At 47.9% G+C, this 13848-nt stretch overlaps 5 protein-coding genes across 5 annotated transcripts; 2 read left to right on the top strand and 3 right to left on the bottom strand.

Annotated features, from left to right (window-relative positions):
* Nucleotides 1-1652: 1652 nt before the first annotated feature.
* Nucleotides 1653-2282, bottom strand: BDQ94DRAFT_166172 (uncharacterized protein; the record flags this gene model as incomplete). Its single annotated transcript, XM_026770480.1, has 1 exon — nt 1653-2282. The coding sequence occupies one exon, from the start codon at nt 2280-2282 to the stop codon at nt 1653-1655; it is 630 nt and encodes a 209-aa protein (XP_026630959.1).
* Nucleotides 2283-4210: 1928 nt separating this feature from the next.
* BDQ94DRAFT_135337 (uncharacterized protein) lies at nt 4211-4979 on the top strand. The gene is made up of 2 exons (XM_026764648.1): nt 4211-4271; nt 4416-4979. Exon 2 carries the CDS (start codon nt 4640-4642, stop codon nt 4940-4942), a length of 303 nt encoding a protein of 100 aa, XP_026630958.1. The 5' UTR covers nt 4211-4271; nt 4416-4639; the 3' UTR covers nt 4943-4979.
* A 3385-nt stretch (nt 4980-8364) lies between these two features.
* On the bottom strand, nt 8365-9226 carry BDQ94DRAFT_135333 (uncharacterized protein). The gene is made up of 2 exons (XM_026764647.1): nt 9206-9226; nt 8365-9092 (listed from the first exon to the last, which is right to left on the bottom strand). Exon 2 carries the CDS (start codon nt 9062-9064, stop codon nt 8738-8740), a length of 327 nt encoding a protein of 108 aa, XP_026630957.1. The 5' UTR covers nt 9065-9092; nt 9206-9226; the 3' UTR covers nt 8365-8737.
* Nucleotides 9227-10742: 1516 nt separating this feature from the next.
* Nucleotides 10743-11623, bottom strand: BDQ94DRAFT_135330 (uncharacterized protein). Its single transcript, XM_026764646.1, has 2 exons — nt 11030-11623; nt 10743-10975 (listed from the first exon to the last, which is right to left on the bottom strand). Exon 1 carries the CDS (start codon nt 11419-11421, stop codon nt 11143-11145), a length of 279 nt encoding a protein of 92 aa, XP_026630956.1. The 5' UTR covers nt 11422-11623; the 3' UTR covers nt 10743-10975; nt 11030-11142.
* A 310-nt stretch (nt 11624-11933) lies between these two features.
* BDQ94DRAFT_135328 (uncharacterized protein) lies at nt 11934-12848 on the top strand. The gene has a single exon (XM_026764645.1). It carries the CDS (start codon nt 12178-12180, stop codon nt 12352-12354), a length of 177 nt encoding a protein of 58 aa, XP_026630955.1. The 5' UTR covers nt 11934-12177; the 3' UTR covers nt 12355-12848.
* The last annotated feature ends 1000 nt before the right edge of the window (nt 12849-13848 follow it).

The following is a 13848-nucleotide window of genomic DNA, read 5'->3' as shown; positions in this document are numbered from 1 at the left end:
TGCTGTTTGCTTTTATCTACCTACCGGAATTATGTGGGCAGTTATCTGGTTGTTACAGGGGTGCACTAATTACTAGTTACTAGTGTGTCTCTACTAAGGTGGAACTAATGGGATTTGCGTCGGGTATATCCGTGCATGTACTTGTGTCAGATAGTATGAAGTAGTTACAGGTAGGATAATAATGTAGTAGTAGTAGGATAGATTATTGTATGATTGACCACTTCATTTTTCGGTGGTTATTATTCATTCATTCAGTCATTCATCATTCACATGGTGAATGTAAATAGGTATTACCATACTAACTAGGAAAATGGAAAGACATCAAGTAGTGTGAAACAAAGCCATCGCTGCATGAATTAATGGGTATGTCGCTGAGCTATGCAAAATGCAATCCATCTAAAGTAACGCGGGAGCTGTTCTGTGTAACACGCTCGGGGTATGAGAAATGAAGGTTGGAAACGAAACAAGGAAGCGCCAGGAAACAACATGATGACATACAAGACGGGGTATCTGAACATCCGACGCTGAAAACAAAAAGAAAAGAAAAGAACAAAAGAAAGGGGCAATAATTAGATCGGAAATCGCGAGTAAGAAAAAGAAAAAAGCAAAACCACTGACGAAAACCCAGCTGAGAGGGGCATCTGGGTCTGGTATCCCGAAATGTTGCTAAATCCATGACCACCAACACCGACGCGACAACGCATGAAACGGAACGATAATTAAGCAAGTAAAGAAATCCCGGTTGACAAGAGGGGAAAGAAAAGAAACCGGAGAGACAAAGAACCACAAGCAAGGAAAGACACAATGCGCAAGAGAAGCCGAGTATCCAAGCGCGTGCCATGACCCTTTGGGCCAGCATGATCGGGGTGAGTCACCATCCGTAGGGAAGGGAAGGGAATGCGATCAGAGCGTGCCCTGACAATGGCGGTGAGGTTGTGAAGAATGATAGGCAGCAGACAGAGCCCTGTCCAGCGTGCATCAGCAGCAGCCAGAGAGGGGAAATGTCCCCCCAATTTCCATCAAATGCGCCGGCTGCGACAGAGAAATTAGGTAATCAGGCAGCCAAGCTCGGGCACCAAATCAGAGGCCGCGGAGACGCAACTCCGGCCTGCCAATTCCGCCCGGCTACAGCGCCTACCAACTATCTCTCCTCGCTTCGTCTCCCATTCCTCCGTCGCACGTGCACCCTCTGTCGTCATATTCCCCCGGTCCCATGCCCGATCATGCTAATTCATGGCCCTGTTCTTGAAAGTCCGAGCCTTGTGATGTCCCAGACTCCCAAGCATCAGTGCCAGAAATGTGTCATTGTGGCGGGGGGTCCATGACTGATTGCTTCTGTCGGCAACCACTCAGGTCGGGGGCCTTCCCAAAAAAGGGGGGATAAGATGTGGTAGTTGGAAAGAAGAAAAAAAAATTGGTGGAAAAAGGAAGCAACCAGATAGACGTGTTGGTCGCATTTCTGGACAGCTGAGCTGGAAACAGATCGGCGTCGATCATTCGACAGCCCTAATCTCCGGCTAAATCGGACCAAAATGTTGGCGTGGGGTGACGAAGTCGTGGGGTATCATGACATGCGCAAGTAGATGGTTTGGCGTATTGGTGTTACAACGAAGAAAAAAGTAATGAGAAGATGACACCCTTTTCGGTGTCTCTTAGGCGCGGCAGACGGTGGCTTTGGAAGCAGATGCGGTCCGCCGCTTCCTCTCGGGGATGGCCTTGCGCTTCTTGCGCTTTGCGTTCTCGCGCTCTGCTGCTGCCATCTGTGCCACCCGCATGGCCTGCTGTGCTCTCGCATGGGCCTGCACCTGAGCAAGGAATCGCGCGCGCTGCGCTTCTTCTTCCGCTGCGGCGCGAATCATCTGGATCTGCTGCTCGGTCGTCAGGTCAACATCTCCCATGGTCGGGTCCTGCGCGGCGGATTCTTCGTCGATCGCACTCTCGCAGGGGGATCCAGAGCCGATGGGGAGGAGATCTTCATCGGAAAGGTAGGCGCTGGCAGTGGAACTGTCCGAGTCTGCACTCAGCAGAGAAGGGCGGTTGGGCCAAGATGGGAAGGCGCAAGAGTTGTTCATCTCATAGCCGCTGGAAAAGGAGCACTTGCGAGGAGTAATGTCGAGCAAGGAATCAGTGGGAGAGGGTGGTGGGGGAGGCGGCATCGAAGTGGGTGAGCAAGAGCTGCCGAAACTAAAGCTGAAGGAGACATTCTGAGTACTAGTGGTGGCCTCGCTCAGAGAAGAGCGAACACTAGACTGGTTCTGACTCCAAGGAAGAAAGGGATACATTGTGAGAAGAGGTGTTGTTATCAGTAGTAGTAGTAGTAGTAGTAGTAGTAAGTGGTGGTGGTAGGTGTGGTAGTAATGGGAGTGAATCTCGGTGTTGTCCAGAGCGATGCAGGAAGTATAAGTAGTAGTATGACTACTACTAGCTCTGTGACAGTAGGTTGATGAGTGGAGGTGAAGAAGATCGACACGTTCTGGGGAGGTCAAGACCCAAGAGTTGAGAAGGGAGGAGTGGGAAGTCAGATAAATAAATAAGCTTGGAGAGGAGATTCTGGGGATTGACGCTGATCAAGGAATACTCCACCGGTGGATCAAATGGCGGAGAGAGGAAAATGAGGTGAATGTATAAATGGAAGAAGGGCCAGATCGATCGGGGGAGGCGTCTGGACTCCCTTGCATCTCCCAACAGATAAGGCGTCGTGGAGAACGAAGAAGGAGGTGTGGAGTCCCTGTTAAAGTCGGAGGGAGGGGGGTTGGCAGCAAATCCGATTTTTCCTCTTCGGATTAATTTGATTATTGATTTATTCAATTTTCTGATTTTCAGAAAATCAAAAACTCGAAAATCGAATTTCTTTTTTTAAAAAAATTCCCTTGTTTGGGTTTGAGAGTGTCGCCCCACTGGGGGAATTACCAGTCACCAGCCCGACAAAGCGGCCAGAATCACTTGGAATTTTCCGCAATGCTGGCCTGAAAGCAAAGCATCCACTGGTAATCCTGCGTGTCAAGCGCGGCGATCAGGCGGAAGGGGCGTTCCGGTCGCTGTACGATGGATGAAGCAGCAATCCAGTTGGATGGACACGAGAGAGTACTACCACTGTAGTAGTAGCGGTAGTGGCAGGTAAACAAGTAGACGTATGTGTGTGTGTATGTGGAAAATGTGTGGAGGTATGTTGATGATGTCGGTGATGTCGCGGCGGTATGTCAATCACAGTAAAAGTACCAAGTGGCTTGGTATAGTATTGATTACTGTGATCAGTAGTAAGTAGTAATGATCAGATGGTACTATTGTCAAAAGTGATAGATGTTCGAGTTGATCAGTCCAGTGCGATGTAGCAGCGAACTCCTGAAATCCATCATCGGACCAGGGACTAAAGGTACATATTTATCTATTATTATGATTTATTCCCATCGGGTGGATTCGACCCTAATCTGACAGCCAGACCCCCGGTCCAGGGCGTGGATCTATCGGCTTTCTTTTGTTCTTCCATTTTAATTTAATTCCTGGGCGGATTTGCTCGCTCCTCCGGTCCGCGGCCCGGGGAGCTTCGGATGGGGGGCGAGAAAAGGGAAAAGGAAAAGGAAAAGCGTGGGGATGGATCAAGTGTCAAAGAATGAGTCAACTTTATCCACTGCTCCCTCCGTTTTCTCCCACATCTCCGAGCTCCCCATCAGTGGCACCTCCGTAATTGTTTCTTTGGTTCGTCCGACCCCAGATTTATTGGCATTTAGCCAAGTGCAGGATAATACCAGATCAGAGAATATTTGTAGAGAATACAACTGGGTGCCCTGTAGGGGCTACATTGTAGATACTTGCAACAACAACACCATAGTAGTATTACTGTACTTAACTAGTAGTCGAAGGCTGACATGATACGGGTCCGGTAAATATTCCCCAATACCCGACCGACAGACTGACAGTGGGGGCTCATCATTCATCCATCCTTTGGTGTTGTTTTGTTTTCCGGCGGCTGACGATATTAATTTAATCAGAAACATCGCCTCAATGCGAATTACTCCGTCTGCCCCCAATTTTGATTATTATTTTTCGGGCGGATGTTTCATACTTCCAACCTGGCAGGCAGGCTGTACACCGTAAGATAATCAACTAATGGATTATTCACAACCCCGCCCTGTTGTCCACCACAAGGACGGAGTAAGTAAGTACAGTAGCAGCCGACAAGAAATCAAAAATCGCTTTGATCCGCGATATCCTCAGCACAAAGCGACAGGCGGTGTTGGGTTCTCGTGCATCTCGCAACGGGATCTTGCGGTCTGTGTAGTTTACCAGGTTTTATCAGCCATCTGTCGGTCAGTCCAACGATTCATTCAAGCCAATCCCCTCCCCTCCCTGCATACATGAACAGCATCATCATCATCATCCCCCGTAATTCCGCGGCCAAATCAGCACGCTCTGACCTCACCGCTTCAGTCAATTGTTTGGCATCTTCGCAGCAACTAACACCACAGCATGCTTCCGATGGATGTCGACATACATCCGCCCGTCTGTATGAGTATGCAAGTATGTATATACATCTGGCGATAACGGTAGTGGGCATGTAGTATGTGGGTAAAAGAAAAATAAAAAGTGATTTAGTTAGTCAGTTACCAACTCGGTCCAAAAGTGACTAAGATGGTTTCAAATGCGTTTAGGCTTTTTGCATCTCGCGTTGGTTTTACAACTCATCCCATTCCCTCCCTCGAGTCCCCTTCAACTCCCTTCTAACATGGGGTTCGCTGGGGGAGTGGTCTGGCGGTCAGGCAGGCAAACACCCGGGCGGGCGCCTCAGAAGTCGGCTGAGACGGACATGGACATGGGATTGTTGGCAGTGCTGAATTCTCGAGGCAAACAAGAGAGCCATTGGGTTTCCTTTTTTTTTGCGACATCTGATTATTGTTATCAGCTCGTGCCGCGATACCAGACTAAATGGAAAAGGCAAAAATAAGCAAGCAAAGAAAAGGAAATAAAGTAATTCGATAGAGGGTCAACTTACTGTCACAAGCAAAAGTAACGTAGGTAATCGGGTACCTAATCCATGCGCGGTATCCGCGGTGGATCCCGGGTATTCCCTTATGCCCTGCTACCTTACTGTACTTCGGCTGTGTATGTCCACATCTCCATCTTAGCCCGATAGGAAAGCTGCTATACTCTACAATACTCTTCACAAATGATAAACTCTCCAGTCAGTATCCTCTCAAACAACAGGCGGCGCACACTTCTTGTTTGTACATCCCAACCATGGAACTTGTCTTGCACGGATCCGACCCCGGATCCGCTACTGTCAAATTGTTCTTGTTCGGGAGAGTTGTGCTGGAACGACCCAGAGTACATAGACGTTTGGTTCCCCGTTCAACAATCCACCCCCCGCGACCCACGCGTATCTACCCAGATAACTATCCATCACTACTTCTTTACCCCGGACGTTGTGTACCTCCGCCAAGCCCTGTTATCCGTTCCGTAATCCTCACTCCTTCGGACCCGCGTAGGACTTTACAGTTCGTAAATGAAAGAGGCATGAATAGACTCAGCTGTGCCTGTCTGCCCCCAATCTGATCTGACGGGCCGCACCACCCCCAGGTTCCATCCACTGTCTGAGTTGTCGCGGTCTGCCCTGCCCTGCCTTGCTCGGCCCTGCCCCCCGTACAGCCAGTAAGTTTCAGTCAAGTTGGGGGAGGCGAAGCAGCAACGGCCCCCCCATTCATCCCTCGAGAGCATCGGCAGTTGTCCGTTTCAGCCCGCGAACTAGTCACGTCCAGTCACCTAAAACTGAAAATGGCCAGACTAGGCAACTCTTCCCACTTTGTGAAAGAAAACAACGAGGACGGGAATATACTTCTTTCGGATAAATACATTTTCCAAATCCAATACTCTTTTAACTACAGTAGGCAATAAAATGAATTACTCTTTGTGTAAGTCCAGCCTAGCTGATGAAGATCACTGCTAGTAGTACTTCTCCGACCGTCGCCAGTGTCGAGAGGCGAAATGCACGGTTAATCTAGGCGGGTAGTTTTTAGCCTTGCCGGGCGGGATGGTGCCTCGGCATCTGGGGGGCTGTTGATTTATCCATTCATCCCTACTATCTCTCTTCCTTTGTTCGGCAGTGGTAGTGGTAGTCTAGTTCTGACAAGGCACACGCAGGGCTGGCTCGCTGGCTGTGTGTCCAGTGATCATCTGAGTGTTTTGTTGTGTGATGACTGACTCACTAGTCGTACAGGGACAGCGTGTTTCAGACTTTGGGGCTGGATGGCATTGTGAATGCAGTGATTACTACTGGTACTATATTTATTGGACAACGAATGAATGAATGACTCGATGCGATGCATAAGTACATACGGAGTACATATGCTGGCATGCAGTATGTGTTTGAAAGATATATATACTATATATATATATATCAAACAAGCGGAGTGTGCTTTATCAATTCTGGGTCGCGATCAATCAATCGATGCAATGCATACAACTAAATTCATACAGTGTACTTTGTACTACTTGGTTCGTTGGGGTGGATCTGAACGAATGACCTAATTCTAGACTTCTTTGCATATGTACCCCTGGAACTAGTCAGTCGCGCCAAAGAACCTGATCCCAGCTAGTCACTAAGTCACTAACAACTTATCTTTGTGAAGTACGTTGGCCGATGGTCTGTTTCAGTTCAGCTCCACCACCAACATGATGCAGTGTGAAAGGCATCAAACTGACACTGATCATCCCAGACAAAGTACGAGTTCAGTATCATCACGAGCACACCAATACCATGCCCAGAACGGCCCAATGACTACTACTCCAATCTAATAATGAAGATGGATGTGATTCATTTCTTTCTTTCTGAGATAGTAAACGCTTTGACCGACCGGGCACCAGCCATCACAAGCCATCACAAGCACACTATTTATTTGACCGTCTTGAATGGCTTCATCTTGTGGTTGCTGCTACTGCTGCTGCTATTACTACCGGAGCTGATTGGCGCTATCAGGTGGACAATGAAACGGCCCAGCGGGACTGAACTGAACCGTGACAAAAAAGCCTGGCCTGTCAGTCAGTCAGTTGACGAGTAACATGGTCCCGACCGGGTGATTGGGAGCAACACACCCGATGCGCCCAGACCTCGGTTGTTAAAGAGGGTTTCCTTTGAACCTGACTGACGGGTAAATGAAAAGGTACTAACCCGTCGACGGCTCTAGACCGTCGGGCCTAATTTGCCCGAGGGCAAATGATCAGATAGAAGTCAATCAATGATAGTCCACGATCAGTCAGTTACTCAGTCAATAGTAGTTCTGTTCATGCACAAATGCTTTTCTTTCACCCGCGGATTGCGGAACCCGCCTCCGATGAATGATCGAACCGCCGTGCTGGATTGGATGGTCTCCACCGCCCCAGCGATCGTCCGTTTTGGGACAGAGTAAATAATGAGAAGTAATTTTCCCTTTTGGGACGAGGATCGTCTCTTCCCAATCCGGTAGCTTTCTGAGCTCCCCGCCAACCCAAAGTACATCCGCATTTCCCCCCCTCGCGGCCCTTTAAGACTCATCAACTGCACTATTTTGGAGAACACGACGCGGGTAGACCCGCGGAACCGCGGTACGAGCTGCCGGACCAGGACTTGGAGAGATCATGGGGAGGATGAGGAACTTTTGCCCCTTTTGCTTTTTGGTGAAAAGTATCGCAGGTTCTTCAGGGTGCACCGTGAGCCGGGCAGCTCCCCCCGGCCCCGGTGGCTGCAGTAGTTCGCTTCGGGTGGAAGTCAAGTAGGAAGTACTGAGTACCTTTCAGCTGGTCCTGAAGATACATCCACTCACTGTGAATGGATCATCATCTTGATTAAGGGAGGAGGATGACGACAATGACGACTATCTGTCCATAGCTCCAGCTCTCTCTGCACATGCGCATTCCACTCAGCTTCAGCTGCACCTTTCCTAGATTGTGTACAGTATACTTACGTATGCACTTGCATACATAAGTTACATTCCCGAATACTTCTGGTCAAGGAGACCAGAAGTACTCCGGATACCCATTCTGGGGTACACCTGTACTTTTACTTATTGACTTACTCCTCCCGGGACTTGCTCACATTTGCCAGTTCTCCACCCAGGCACATCCGCGTATGCAAGCCTAACATTCCAGACTGTCCCCGACTTTGGGTACTGCAGTTCCGATCGAGGCGATCCATGCAACTGATTGGTGCTGACCCCCTTGTCCATCGTCATCCCATGATCCCGGATACCCTCCTGCATTTTCCACCCACCCACAGCTCTTCAATGCAAGGCATGCTTCCCAGCTTACGTGGTGATGCCTCGGTGCTACCCCTCCATGAGCGGCGTTTTGCACTGTTCCCTCCCTGCTGGTGTCCTTCCCTTCCACCACTTGCCAATCTACGGTACTGTGTCTGCAGGGGCTGTCAAAGCTCCCAAACAGCGGTGATTCACCGCTTCCCCCGTTATTGGTTCTCATGATGCCATGCCATCGGTTTCGTTGGTCGGGCGAAACATTCTACTTGTGGTGTTTGTTATCGATCTAGCGCTTTGGGTTGGACTACCTTAGGCATCTAAAGATGATGCATCCACTCATGGTGGTTCCCTCCTAGCCAGGAATTGGGACTTTTGCATCGCCGACCGGGGGAAGGGGTCAAATATGGATGAAACATTGGAAGAGCACTAGAAGCTAGGACTGAAGATCCAGGAGCGCGGTCTTGGACTCCTCACAACGCACACCCTGGCTGCCCCGCCACGGCCTTGCGCGGAGTTTAAAGGTACCACTTGCTGCCCCCGGAGTATCTGGGGATGGAGAAAGCACATACCACACCGTCCGGGGAGGACCGCATTTGCTGCACCACATTCTCGACGGGGAACGGGTCCCGGAGCACGGATCGAGAAATAAGGTGTACTCCTCGCAGCGGATGTAGCAGACGGATGCCTGGATATGGTTCCGTCTGCACTGGGTTCCCGGTTTGGCAATTAGAGCTACCCAGCTGGGGGATCCACGACCCTGCGACGGGTCTTTCTGAGCAGTCCGGAAACAACTTCCCCGGTTGATCCTCGACCTGTGGCTCGCACGGGGGGAGACGCATCATATGTGTGGCGTCGCATTTGGAATGTGTGGTATATTTATCTGGCTACATACAGAGTGAGGCGAGGTATGTGGCGAGGGTGAGCGGGGACAGGTGGCTTGAGTTGACATACACAGTAGTACTACGGTTCTGATCTCCGGATAGGGCCGTCTCCAGAAGTCAAAGGGATGTATTATCGACATGACGGCGCGGAGTCCATGCGCTCTGTCGAGTCGGTCACCAAGCCTTGACGCGTTTCGTTCTATTCCCGCCACCTGCGACATAATCGGCAACTCCGCAGTTTAAACAAGTTTATTGTTGGCGGACGTCGTCATTTACTGCTGTCAACACCATAGTTATCCTTTTCTCGCATGTCCATCTGACCACGACTATCAGGCTTACGATAGCGTTCAATATCGGCATGCGCTCCGTTGTTCCATGCAGTGACCGACCGCTTAGGCTCATACAGGCGTCGTCCTACACGGGCGGGGGTCTGTAGACAAAGGCCATTATACTTATTCTGGGTTACGAAGGTGAGGTTGGACGGTGCAACGTGCGGGCGGGCAGTGCTTGCGCTGACGTTTCACTCTCGATCATCTACACGGACACGCGGAGACGCCGCGGATTGCAGTCCCCAGATGGGGAAGGCCGTACGGGTCAGCAGGTAATCCCTCGCGTTACACTGAGTAGGATGAGTAGGATTCGTATCATTGGAGCCTCATTGCAGAGCCGCGTTGAACCCATCATTCTCTCACTGATTCTGTTTGCTGATACCTCGTAACGCTTTCAGCCTTGTTGGAATGATGCTAGGGTTTCATCGGGTATGATGTCGATGGTGGTGGTCGGGGATTATTGGGGATGATGACGATGATGATGATAGACACGTTGACATGGGTTTATCCACATTTACCCCATGTTCTGGCACGTCGCTTGACACCGATCATCTTTGACAGCCACTACAGCTGCTGCTGCTGCTACTACCTCGGGGTGGCGAATCCGCCGCCAAGGGCGGATAGGATATAGTGACTGTGACTGTAATCTTCATGTTTACTATCTCGGTTATATTCACTAATCGTCCACCATACACAGTAGGATAAATTTAGCCACATAATCAGATTCGACATTTTTACACCGTGAATATACCAAGTAGCCACCTCACTTGGAATTAACAATATCATGCCCCTCGCACAAGATACCTATCCGAACAGCCACAAACTACTCACCGTCCATCGGCCATGTAACCCACTCTAAAATAGGATGGTGACACAGCATTTTGTGTGTATATTTCCTAGAATATTCTTAATTCCTCAAATAGCCATTTCCGGCTCGATCGCATAGTCTACTAACTATGGCAAACAATGAATGACTCACTGATGAAGGATACTAGATAAGCACACTATACACATGTACATACATCGCCTTATCGTACAACCGGACATCCCCGTCATCAACAAACATAACTGAAATCACAATAATAACATCCCACATCACACGGGAGGGGTAATTAGCAATCCAGTAAGTGGTGAGGTAAGTAAGCCCGTTCGTTCTGGAACGTTTCCACACAGAGGGTGGATTAGAAATTATCATTACCCAACTTACTGCTTAACCTGGATAAAAATAATAATAATGATAATTATTATTATTGGTTTATTATTTATCTCTGACACTTGAAAATATGATTTTTGATATTATTATTCAGATTGTCTCGGATATGACACCGCTGCAACACTGCGATGGTGCAATGGTTGGTTGGTTGATTAGTTGGTTGGGTACCCAAGTAAATAAGGAGTAGATAGTAAGTAAGTAAGCGTGGCGCCTAACGAACATTCCATCGTTCCATTATCCATCCATCTCCATCTACTACCCATTCATGATAAGCTATGAGGTACATACCCTTGAAACAAGTGGGGTGTATGTATGTACCTGTCTGTCTGTCTGACCGGGTAGATCGGTTAACACGGGATTTCATGACACATGCTATTTACTTACTTCAAGATCCTGATGGATTATAGGAATGGATGGATGGATGGGTGGATGATAAATATTCAGGAAGCGCTTGTTGCGCCGCGCCGGTCGGTGATTCGGCATAATATATTTTTATCTTACTTGTTGGTAAGTTGTTTTATATGGTGGGATGTCCACGTGTATGTGGGATAGGGATATATTCCCTTAACCTTCATTACGAAGTATCCATAGTAAGGATAATATATCGGAAGATGTCGGTACCACATAATAATAATAATAGTAGTAAGTAGTTCACTACTAAGGGAATGGATTAATAATGAAGGATCAAAGATGAGGAAGAGGATGAAAGCTAACTGACGGACAATATCCGATGATAAATAATCCCACCAATTAGATAGATACCTATCAATCCTCATTCCTCCAGCTTATCTTAGCTAAGGATATATTCACCCTTTTTATCAGGAGAATAGTACAAGGATCCCCTCGTTCCAGAAGGTTTCCTCATTTCATCGGCTAATTGCATGTGAGATTTACTCTGTGTGTGTGTGTGTGTGTGTGTCACGGCAACCGTTTACCGTTTATCCTTCCCTTCCCTGTTCTTTTTCCCTTCCGTTCCGCTACTAACTACCGGAGAGGGGGCCGTGAACTGGCGGTGAGAAAATGATTCCTTGTATGGTTGTACTTGGTGTGATCGGCACGAGGGGAGAGGATTGGTTACTGATTACCCTGTCTAAGGATTATCTCTTTTTCTTTGTGTACAAAGTAATAAATAAAAGTAGTGTGGGTGTGGGGATAAATTCCTATTCGAGTGGGATCTGGAAAATAGCAGGTTTTGGGGAGATATATACCTTAGTGGGATGGCGTTGAGTTACGTAGTACTTAGTTATCTTCCTCAAGTATCCCCGCGCGCGGCGGATAGAATATCCACCACTATTTAGGAAATTATCTTGATATGGCTTCCTTACTTTAGACTTTCCGTGGCCGTTGAATTAACCAAAAAACAGGGAAAAAGAAAAGAATGATTGACAAGTTAGATATCCCACGGGTCGGTGTGTGTAGCCGGTCAACGGCCGGCTACTTACGTAGTTGGCAACTAGAATGGGAATTGATATCCTTACCTAGACTACTTGCTTACTAGCTACTTCTGTATATTGTGTTATCCTTGCTGGAGGATGAGGTTGGGGTTTAGCGGTGAAAGAAGTACTAAGAATTCATTCCTGTTGTGTTTCGTTTCTTGTTTGCTGGTACTTGGTGGATGGTTGCATCGCTTATTGAACTCTTTCTACTTTTCTTTCTTGTTTTGTTTCTTCGTTCCTTTTGATTTCTTTATCGGGATTGATGTTGGTTGATGCGGAGGGACTTATGATTGAGGTATGGGTCTAGATCTAGACTCGGTGGGGGTGGTGGGTGGGTGGGTTTGTTCTTTTGTTCTTTTGTTCTTCGATGCTGGTGGCGGCGGAGCGGTGTGCGATTATCTTTGTGTATGATTTCGGGCTTTGATGGTGTTGCTTGGAGTAGTCTTGTACTTCGTACGGAGGTATATATTAATAGGACTTTGAGGCAGCTAGGGTATTTGAAAGAGTTTTATTGTATACTCTAGTGAAAGCTCTGTTTTAGCTTAGTTTGGGTAGTTACTGTTGGGAGATGTAGTTGTACAGGTCTCAAGGGAAATCAAGGCTGTTACGACGGTATTCGCATTCTATATAGCATCTGTCTCCTTGAAAGGATATAGAGTGCATTCAGAGAGGTTGGGATACTGTCACAATGAGACGGGCATACCTCGAACATTACGGTATGAATTAAGTCTCATATAGTACTGATAGGTCTTCAGATTATGAAGGGAGAGTACTAGATTGGGGCATCAGAGAATCTATATTGATAAACAGATTAATATATTAAGATGCTGCACAGGCACTGATCCACGAAGGTGGAGCATGTCTAGTAATAGTAAGATCTCACTTCTCAACTGTAGTATGGAGCTTCAACGCGATATGCAGCTCCGTGCACATGTGGATCTGACCCGATAACTACCATCTGTTTTGAGAATAGTAGCAATGCGCTAGAGTAGAGCCTCAAGCATGACTAGTGCAGGTGCTAGTTCGTTCATATCTATTGGTATACATTAGTGGATTATGTTTGGTTTATCCTCCGTGCGGACTGTCCTCGTCAAAGGCCTTGAAGTGGTCAGTCCTGTCATGAATCTGATTTCAACATCACTTCCTATCATAATTACACTGTCTGCCCGACACTGCCAGCATGTTGATTGCTGTATGACTGGCATGGTTGATTTCGAGCATATGCGCTGTAATGCCAGGTACCGCAATCAGGAGCTTTGATGCAGGCCACATAGTAGGTTACTTGCCTTAGCATCCCCATTGGTTTGAGATCTCCGGGCTGCTGTAGAGTACGACTGGTGTGACTGGCATGACTGGTAGCCAGTTCCTGCTAAGGCAACTATCTTGAAGCAGTATGGTAATCTTCAAGCATGCCGATCCATGTTTTGAGACTCGATATTTGCTTTGACGCAGCCTAATTTCACTATCCGTTCATAGTGGTATTAATGTTTGAGCAGGCAGCTGTTCAGCTGTCCAGTATTCCAAAATCCTTCAATATTGAACGCGGTGTTATCGGAGTTATGGGCATTCCTGATGGAACGGAGTTAAGGCTCGATATTTCCGAACGGCGCAGTATATAGTGTTGAAGATGGCTGTAGTTGCAACCACTCATAGAGCACCCTCAGCCTGCAGAAACATCTATTAGTCTGTACTTCACTATGGCTGCTGAGCAAAAGCTGGTCCTAATCACTGGTACTCCCCCCACCTTGACAATTAGCTTCATCTAAC

The sequence above is a fragment of the Aspergillus welwitschiae genome, assembly GCF_003344945.1.
Source record: "Aspergillus welwitschiae strain CBS 139.54b unplaced genomic scaffold BDQ94scaffold_3, whole genome shotgun sequence".
NCBI classification, from domain to species: Eukaryota; Fungi; Ascomycota; class Eurotiomycetes; order Eurotiales; family Aspergillaceae; genus Aspergillus; species Aspergillus welwitschiae.
The sequence above is the reverse complement of the archived record's forward strand: the minus strand, read 5'-3'. Positions and strand labels throughout refer to the sequence as shown.